Source organism: Hemicordylus capensis, chromosome 5, assembly GCF_027244095.1.
Source record: "Hemicordylus capensis ecotype Gifberg chromosome 5, rHemCap1.1.pri, whole genome shotgun sequence".
In the NCBI taxonomy this organism is placed as follows: domain Eukaryota; kingdom Metazoa; phylum Chordata; class Lepidosauria; order Squamata; family Cordylidae; genus Hemicordylus; species Hemicordylus capensis.
In genome coordinates this window covers 160,636,697-160,646,837 of record NC_069661.1, presented here as the reverse complement: position 1 = coordinate 160,646,837, position 10,141 = coordinate 160,636,697, and the positions used below count along the sequence as shown (strand labels likewise).

The following is a 10,141-nucleotide window of genomic DNA, read 5'->3' as shown; positions in this document are numbered from 1 at the left end:
AAACCCACATCTCTGCCCACAAATCAAGTGGGATGATTTAAGACACACAAGCTCTCTCCTGGACAAAAGTTCCAGATCCTTGATGGCTTGGTATGATTTTATTTTATCTGCACTTCACATTCCACCTACAGATTACTTTGAAGAACCATAAAAACACTTGGAAACAAACACTAAGTGGAAGCAGCATGTTTTACCCTCTGATAAGGTCATTCTGTACTCCTGTAAAATTAGATGCTTACTTGTTCCTAGAAGATTTTGGTAAAAGACACACACCTTTTACTGGACATCAAGATATTCATTCCAATTGTCCTATACTCTGCTATAACTAACCCTTAGTAAATGTAACAAAAATATTTATGTGTTCTTCCCTGCAACCACTTCTCCCACCTTCCTCTGTATCCCTTGCATTATTACCTAGATTATTGGTTCCCTTGGGTCAAGGAAATGCCCTCTTATTCTTTGTAAAGCAATGTGCAAATGGGTAGTGTACTTGTATAATATTGGGTAGCATCCAGACTAAGTTAATCATGACTAAATCCCATTAAAATTAAAAAGCACTTAAGTTGTCTCATATTTCAATGGTGTTTCGTCATGACCAACTTACTCTGGATGTTACCTAATACCAAGAGAATTTAACCCTTATTTTTTCCAGTACATAAAACATAGAACTCAAATTCCTGAAGTAGTGGAACACTATTTCACACCTCCACACAATGTAACCGACATTGAGGCAAATAAAAGTTGGCCATCTTCTAGGAGGAGAGGCACTGGAAATCATATCCCTTTCCTATGTGTAGGAAGAGATGAAGCAAAGCAAGTTTCTCAATTCAAAACCAGCTAATTTCTACAGTGACAGCAGAAACTGAAGTGGCTTGATCTGTGAATTTACAGAATGTCATATAAAGCCATTCAACAGAGGAATACATTCAAATTGTCACAATACAAACCCAATTAGGAGGGATACGCGTCAGGGTTCCTTCTTTGATGGTACCACTCTCCCTGGAAAGGTTCACCAGATACCTATTCTTACAGCTTTTAAATATGCAGTCTAAACTTATTTTCTATATTTTTATACTGCCCTTTGTCCAAAGATGGTTAAGATAATAAAAATAACTTAAAAACAAAACAAAACACAGCTAGGTAAAGGCAGGAGGCACTAATTTGTCAAAAACCTGCATAAAAAGGGCCATCTTCCATTTCCTCCAAAAGGCAGGGAGAGAGGATGCCGTGCAGCCACAAATGAATTCCAGAGCCTGGGGGCAATCACCAAGAAGGCCCTGTCTCATGTGCCCAACAAATGAGCCTTAACAGGTATTGGCACACAGACAGAGCCCTCCAAGTCACTCTAGTCAGGTGGGTAGATTCAGCTGGAAGCAAGTGGTCCCTTAGGTACCTTGGGCCCAAGCTATTCATGGCTTTACAGGTAATAACCAGCACCTTGAATTGTACCCGGAAACAAATAGGCAGCCAATGTAGTGCCTTCATTGGTGTAATATGTGCACTGCATGCGGTCTCAGAAATCAATTTGGCAGCCATACTCAGCACCATCTGTAGTTTTTGAATCCCTTGCAAGGGCAGCCCCACATAGAGCACATTGCAATAATCCAAACATGACATGATTTAGGCATGTATGACAGACCAGACCAGACCAGCCTTCTCAAGGAAGGGTCGCAGATGGCACACCAGCCAAAGCTGTGCAGAAGCACTTCTGGCCGTTGCCACCCGGTTTTCGAGAAGTGCCAGATCCAGGAGAACCTGCAAGCTGCAAACCTGCTCCTTCTAGATGGGGTTGAACTCCCTCTGAACAGGTTGCAACCTGATTCTCTGATTCTACAGACCACCATCTTATGATTTTCAGCTTATTTCCAGCCCATCACGGTTTCCAAACCACAGATCAGAACTTCCTCTGCCTCCCAGGGATCAGATGACATAGTGAGATAGAACTGGATGTTGTCTGCATATTGTTGACATCATAGCCCAACTCTCCAGATGATCTCCCCCAGCAGTTTCATATAAACATTAAACATGGAGGACAGAACTGATCTTAGGCTAATGGTCATGGGGCTGAGCAAATGTCCCCCAACACCACCTTCTGAATCCAGTATTTAGTCCACCTTCTGGACTAAAGAAAACATATTTCTTTCACAAAACTTCTAGTTAAATGTTTTAGCTGCATCTTCTCTGGCTGAGAGCTCATTTTAATCGTTCTGGCATTGTTGTTGTTGTTGTTACATATTGAATCTATTCTCACGCATGGTGGAAATTGGGCTAAGGGAGAGCAACCGAGTTTCCACCACACATGTGAACCGCCAGGAGATGTGGCTACTGGCGGCAAGCCCACTTAATTCCTCCTCCCCTTAAACAAGGTTAGTGGAGCATGCGTGCCACTAACCGCGTTTAGTTGGTCATGTGTCACCGTGGTGCCCGACTCATGGTGAGACCTCCAACCAGGAGGCTACAACAAACCTCCCAGCATTGGGGGGGGGGGGTCCTCCAGAAACCCCTGCACACTCACGCGGGGCATTCTGGGGGCCAGGAGGCTCCCGATCCCCACCGCCCCAACCAGCTCCATGATGGCTCCGGTAATCATGTGGGCGGCCAATTCAGCCACCCAGGGCGAGCTGACTGCTTGTGTGCACAGAGAGTGGGTCAAGCCTACTGTCTCCGCAAACCTCCTTCAGGCTCGCCACAGTGCTCATGTGGAGAGCCTCTGTATTTTAGTGATTAGCTGCCTTTAAAGATTTTTAGCATGAAAGGCGAGATATAATTTTTATGAATAAAAGACACTTAGAACATACAAAATACAAAGCAGTCAAAATAAATCTTTATTGAATGTCATATTTGACATTCAATTTTCATTTACAAGGTTATTTAAAAAAACAAAAAACAAAAACAAAAAAACCCCACCATCAACCCTCTTCCCTTTACCAGTACTGAAAAGACAAGTTCTTATCAAAGAAAGAGGTCCACAGGTCCAGAAGTATTTAGTTTGTCAATTCCTTTCTGTATCTTTCTTGTTCCACATAGTAATTTGTGCTAGACTGGGCAATATATACTTCAGTTTAGCTAAATACACTAAAATGAGTATTGTAGTTTATTTACCTCCAACCACCTCTACCAGATAGTAAAGTGACAGTACAAAAAGTAGCAATTGCTTATATTTTAAAAAGAAATGCAGTTGTAAGGGCAGTTCATTCCATTTCCAAGAAGAATCATACTGGCAGTCTGCACTTATTTAATACCATTTACACATCTTTTCCAGTAGTTACTGTTCAGTCCAATAATTTAAGGGGCAGATATCAGGGTCTCTTGTTTTGGAATGTAGATCATAAATCCTCATGGGCATCAGGTGAAGATACATCTGCTAGTGTCGTCTCTGTCAAAAATAATGTGCCTTAATTAAAAAAACATCTACTTTGTTACATTAGTAATTTTAGTTGGGATGCAGATAGGCCTCCGTCTGCATGCAAAGCATTTCTGTTTGTGCAAGGAAGGTGCAGAAACCAATTTTTTCTTTCACTAGCAAGAAACACCACCTCATATCCAGATAATGTTGCTCTAGAGGACCCCCAAACCTTTCAAACATGCATAATGCTTGTTTACTGTTTCCAAAACTGAATACAACCACATTTCTTTTAAAACAAAAAAAATAAAGCTTTCATCCAATACATCAGCACCAAAAATCTAGTCCTGATGGGAATGTATCCTAGGTTCATCACTATAATCCAAAAGTCTGTGAAATTTAAAATAGACCATTAATATTCACAAATCAGATATTTTTTCAAGACGATGATTTGCAGCAGTGGTAGGCCAAAGGAACTCATGCAGAACACTTATTAAAAATCCAACACATTTGAATCCCTATAGTCTATTAGTGCATTTTAAATTCATATGGCAAAAGTACACATGCCTTCACTTTTAAGAGAACTTGAGTAACTAATCCAAGTTAAGTAATTTTATATTCTCAAACAAAAGCATGTAAGAACTGCCTGGCTGTTCAAAGTCCATCTAATTCCTCATTCTTTGCATGAATCCCACCAATCATCAGGAACTTGGTACTCCTCTGGAAACTGATGAGTGGCCCACTGATAGGCTGTGCTTTACCTTCTACTTTCAGGAAAACAACAATCCTTGCATTAAGAACTTTGTTAAAAAATAGTTTAACACTGTTTTCATTAATCTTGGTGGTTTCTGAACATTGAATTGAATGGTACTTTCATATACCAAACACACAAGGAAGAGACATTTTTCCATTCTAAAATAGTGCATTAAAGGTAAAGGTGTGCCATTGAGTTGGTGTTGACTCCTGGCAACCACAGAGCCCTGTGGTTTTCTTTGGTAGAATACAAGAGGGTTTACCACTGCCATCTCTCGTGCAGTATGAGATGATGCCTTTCAGGACCTTGCTATTTCGCTGCTGCCCGATATAGGAATTTCCCACAGTCTGGGATTCGAACCAGCAACCTCTTCCCCGCTACACCATTATATATCATCAAAACTGGCCAGATTCATTAAAAAGACAAAAGGGCTTTAACGCACAGTCACTCCCAATGACTTGCTTTTAATCCAAGTGTTTTCAGCTGATCCTCATAGAGAACAGTCTTGGCTCCAAGTATTATATCCTACCAAGTATTTACCATATTTTTCTGAATCCAAGGCTAGGTTTTCTCTATATTCTTTGAAGTTAGAAATCAGGAGGTCATCTTAAATTCAGAGTACTCCTGCTTTCAGGTAAATACAGGTATAACATGTATTTAACTGTTGTCTTTAAGGGGACTGTCTTAAATTTGGAGTCATTTTCTATTCGGGTAAACACGGCACACTGCTCTGATTAAAGTGAAGCCGATCTTTAAAAGCACAGTGCACAAAGCCAGATGACACAGGCAAAAGAGTGTTCTACTAATTTCAAAGCAAGTGTGTTCCAAACTTTATATATGAGGGAACTAAAGTACTTTTGGTATCTTTAGAATTTTAGAAAACACATGCCATATTTTAAAAGTAATTTTAGGTCATACCATGTGAAAATACACTGGGATAACACACTTGGTACTGGTAGCCCATTTAAGCAAAGGGAAGAAGCTCCAGCGAGGAGCAAAATATGCTCACAATTGAAGTTAAAAAACATAGACCTTGGCAATGATGGGATTTGAAATCAAAATACTGAGGGCTGGCATGTATTAACAGTCATGCAACCAACTTAGATATAGGTAATTCCTCTGTCAACTAGGGATGGGCCCGGACCGGTCCGGAAGCCATTGAAAAGGCCTCCGGACTGGTCCGGTCCTGGGTGGTTCGGATTGGGGGTCGCTTTAAGAGCAGTGGGAGGGTTTACTTACCCCTCCCGCCGCTTTCCGCTGTGGCGCTGTAATGCTAAGAATAATTGGGGCGGCAGGATACCTCCCTGCCACCCCTCCCCCACTGCTGCTCTGCAAAAACTCCCAGTAATGCTTTGCGCGCATGTCAGTGACGTGAAGTGCGCGCGCGCAAAGCATTACTGGGAGTTTTTGCAGAGCAGCAGCGGGGAAGGGTCGGCAGGGAGGTATCCTGCCGCCCCAATTATTCTTAGCATTACGGCGCCACAGCGGAAAGCGGCGGGAGGGGTAAGTAAACCCTCCCACCGCTCTTAAAGTGACCCCCCACCCCAGTGCCAGACCGCAGTGTGGCGGTTCCGTGCACACCCCTACTATCAACCATCCCCAAAACTTCTTGAAAAGCAGCCACTCACCTGTTTTCACTGCTAGAACACAGACCCCCTCCATGTCTTGAAAACCATCTGAACAGACACATTTATAACCACCGGGGGTATTGATGCAGTCTTCATTTTCCCTTACACAGACTTTGTCAGGCAAAGTACACTCGTCTACATCTACAAACAAGTGTGGTGTAGACACATTTTATTCAAGGCAATAGAACTAAAATCCTGAAAATATTTTCAAATGTCCAGGGTTGCCCCCTCCCCACTATCTCTTGGATGCTCTGGAAACAAGATATACTTTCTCCATATCTTTATAATTAATTCTCTTAGCCAGCCAGCGTGGAGATGTGCTGCCGAGGGAGGCACCTGATTGGCTGAGCTCTGTTTGGCCAGCGGAGGCGCCTGATTGGCTGAGCTCTGTTTGGCCAGCGGAGGCGCCTGATTGGCTGGGCGTTGGCCTGGCCATTGTGAGGAGGGGCCGTCTCGGCTGCAGCCTGGACTGGGAGGCGGGAGGCAGTGGGAAGGACAGGCCCTGGCCTGGTGCCAGAGGTCGTGAGTGGGACATGTGTGCCCAGGATTTGGCAGCGGAACTCTCACGACAGGCTGCGAGAGTTCTGAAGTGTGGACTGAGGAGGAGAGGGGGAAGAAAGTGCTGGCAGTGGGCGCCGGCAGGCGAGAAAGGGGGTGGCGGGCAGTGGTAGAGAAAGGCTCTGTGTGGGAGGAGGAATAGAGGGCTGGAGATCGCGGGCCAGAGGGAAGGGGAAGAGAGGAGAGACCGGGGCAGGAGGAAGAGGGAGGGGGAAACAGCCGGCCCCAAAGCGCCGCACAGATGCTCTGTGCGGGGTTGGCTAGTTTTATTTATTTACCATATTTGTATACCGCCCAAACCACAAGTCTCTGGCAGTTTACAACAAATCTCTGGGTGGTTTACAACAGAAATGAAAGTTATTTTTACATTTATATCCTGCTCTTCCTCTGAGGAGCCCAGTGGTGTACATGGTTATATTTATCCTCACAAAAACTCTGAGGTAGGTTAGGCTGATAGGTAAGCAAGTGGCCCAAAAACACTCAGTGAATTTCATGGCTGAATACGAATTTCAGGTTTCCCCCAATCCTAGTCCATCACTCTAATCGCTACACCACACAGACTTTTATGTTGAGAACTGGACAAGCGCTTCCTTGTAAGTTGTGATGGCGGAGAATTACTGCCAAAATATTAATAACATATATATATATATATATATATATATATATATATATATATATATATATATGTGTGTGTGTGTGTGTGTGTGTGTGTGTGTAAATAAAAGCTTCAACATAAAGTAAATAATCTAACCTGTGCATTTTTCATCTTCCATTGTATACCCAGTTATGCAGCTTTTACATTTGGTAGGTCCTTCTCCAGTGCACTCTAAACAGCTAAGATCACATACTGAAACAAAAGATTAAAACATTATGAAATTAAACAAAGATGCAATATCAGAGAAAAATATGAACCTAATAAATAAGGCAAGGAACAACATCACATTATAGTACTAATGGCTACACCCATAGGAACATAGGAAGCTGCCTTATACCAAGTCAGACCATTGGTCCATCTAGTTCTGTATTGTCTACACAGACTGGCAGCGGCTTCTCCAAGGTTGCAGGCAGGAATCTCTAGCCCTATCTTGGAGATGCCAGGGAGGAAACTTGGAACCTAGATGCTCTTCCCAGAGCAGCTCTATCCCCTAAGGTGAATATGTAACAGTGCTCACACATCAATTCTCCCATTCATATGCAACCAGGGTGGACCCTGCTTAGCTAAGGGGACAAGTCAGGCTTGCTACCACAAAGACCAGCTCTCCTCTCTATGCTTGAGAAAAAGTTACGCACAATTCTACAAATAACCAAGGCCAATATATCCTCTGTGGCAATGCTTCCAGATGTACAGGTTCCAATCCTGAATTTCTGGTCTACTAGTCCTCCCACCGACACACACACACTTTAAAAAATTTAAAATCACTACCATCTTATTAAGATCTTTGTGGCAATTTTACAAGCCATCTGTAGAAAACAGAAACCATGCCATAATCAAAATGACATTTTAAATCCTCAGTTCCTTTACTTCCTCTGAGGTCCCTTTTGCTCTGCTCGCATTGCTATTGCTTGCTTATTTTGTTACCTTTTCCATTCTCACATATTTTGATTCACAGGGTGGGTTCGCACAATCGACCAAAAGTCAGGAAAAAGTCGGAGACAGTGATTCTTTAAGGAGACATTTTAACTTTTTAGCTGTAACTATATCTGGTGTGTTTTTTAACCTCTTAACTTTAAACATTTTAATTGTAAATTTTGGTTTTGAGGTTTTTAGTCTGTTCCTATTTTATTGTTTTTATATTATTTTATCTTGTATAATTTTTATTGATTTTGTAAGCCAACCTGAATAGTATTGTTCTGGAGAGGCGAAGTATAAATATTTTAAATACTTACATGAATAAAAAACCAGAGGTTCCCAAGGTGTGCATGCGCCCATGCAGCATGTTGTCCAAGCTAGCCCAAATTTGGTTAGCAGTTGACTTCATCAAGCCAGCTTCTGCCCTTGGTTTTGAACCTCAGGCTGACATTAGTAGCAAGTCTGTTTGGCTGGATGCCAACCAGATTTAGGCGGGTTTCAACGACACGCTGCACAGAAGCATGCATGCTGCAAGTACCTCCATGTCCCTCTCCAAAACTTCTTACTGACTTTTGGCAAGTCGTGTGAACCCTTAGTTTAGAATCACTCTCTAGTTCTGTTCCTACCCTTGCTCTGGAAATCCCTGATAACCATGTCTTGACTTGCTTGCCTTTATTTTCAAAGACTGTTTGCATCTTGTTAAACTCCAGCTATAGCTCAGTTTTGCTATATTCTCAGACCCCCAAATAAAATCATCATGAATTTTCCAACCATCATAATATTAGACCTCATCTTAGTCCTGCAGCCCAGTCACATTCCGCTCCCCCCCCTCCATACGTATTCTTGGAACACATCTCTGTCCCATCTTTTATGCAGTTATTATGAGATAAGAGCCCTATTCAGACATTACATTATATGCATGTACAGCTGTCTATACATATGTACTTGTCTGTATGAGGAAAAACTTAACCTGGGTATAGGCCCCCACAAATACAGGATACAGCTAGGAAAACGTTATTGTATAACTGTTGAACTTGCTATGTGAGTGATTACCTATGTGCACATAGATCTGTATATGTGCACACTGTACACTAATTGTATGTGGGTTGAACATAACACAGAGCTAAACAGAACTGTTATGCAGATGTCATCTACATTGGCATTTTTTAACTTGCCCTTCGCTTTGTCCCTCATGCTTCAACAGCTCTATTTTATGTTCCTTTATATTCTCTACAACAAAGGGGGTTCACAATGCAGTGCTAGGGCCATGGCGAGTCTAGAGTCTGCTTTTCATATACCAACAGCCACTTTTCCTTTCATGTGGCCATTCATAACCATTTACCATTGGGGATCACAAATTAAAGTGTGTCAGGTGTTGCTGTACACGTTACTATGATTTCTACAATTGCCGGGTATTTTTCCAGCCACCATGACTGCTGCCATCACAGCACAACAGCTCACAGATCAGATTTCTCTATACAATTCAATTCTAAGGAACAGCTGGAAGCATTTACATGAAAAGCAGGAGGTGCTGGCTTGACATGCAAGTCAAAGGAAACAGTTAATGTAGAAGTACACATCATTCCAAATAAAGAACAGAAAGATATGAATGTGCAAACATTTATGAAGGAAGGAGCATATTGAGTTCTTTAAATTTTCTCTTAAACACTGAACATAACACTCAACAGATATAATCCACAGTTGTCCTTAGTCTGGAGCAGGAGTCTTTACTCCAGAGCAAGCACTCCTATTCCAGACGATCGACAACTGAGGCTGCTACTCAGTGAACATTGTTCAAACATCCCCTCTCAAGCAACAAAACGATTATTTTAGCCTGAACAAAATTAAGAGGTCTAAAAATTAGGGTTAACATTAACCCCTAAAAAGAAACCTTTGCATGAGAAAGATCCATCTGTGTTTAAGCAATATTGGTCAGTCTTGCAAGGCGAGTTTTCTGCAACACATTCATTCACATCTGGAAAAAAGAAAAAGAAAAAGAAAAATTGTTATTGCCAATGAACAGTACATTTTAGAGCGTGTCTAGTTTCAAAGAGGCCAGTTCATGTATTCCATTCATATATGGGGGTGGAGCAGAAGGCTGTTGAGTTTTCTTTCCCACTGCAGCCACTTGTGCTGCATCAAATATTACTCTGGAAGATCCTACGACCTTCCAGAGGAGCTTCTCGGGGGCTGCAGTCATAGAAGGGTGAACTGATGCACACAAAGTCTTTAAGGTGCTAGCCTATGAGTGTAATGTTCTTAGATCCCAATAAGTAAGAACAGCAGCT

General features: G+C 42.1%; 1 protein-coding gene across 4 annotated transcripts in view; it reads right to left on the bottom strand.

Moving 5' to 3' along the window:
* Window positions 1–2,802: 2,802 nt before the first annotated feature.
* Window positions 2,803–10,141, bottom strand: part of CRELD2 (cysteine rich with EGF like domains 2) — a 29,488-nt gene continuing 22,149 nt past the window's right edge. For 3 of the 4 annotated variants that reach the window (XM_053255191.1, XM_053255188.1, XM_053255189.1), the window contains 4 exons: window positions 9,745–9,828; window positions 7,035–7,130; window positions 5,726–5,866; window positions 2,803–3,376 (listed from right to left, as the gene is read on the bottom strand). In XM_053255191.1, the coding sequence (XP_053111166.1) occupies window positions 3,327–3,376; window positions 5,726–5,866; window positions 7,035–7,130; window positions 9,745–9,828 (371 nt within the window). In that variant the 3' untranslated portion in view covers window positions 2,803–3,326. The remainder of the gene's footprint in view (window positions 3,377–5,725; window positions 5,867–7,034; window positions 7,131–9,744; window positions 9,829–10,141) is intronic. The other variant, XM_053255190.1, reaches the window with a different exon arrangement.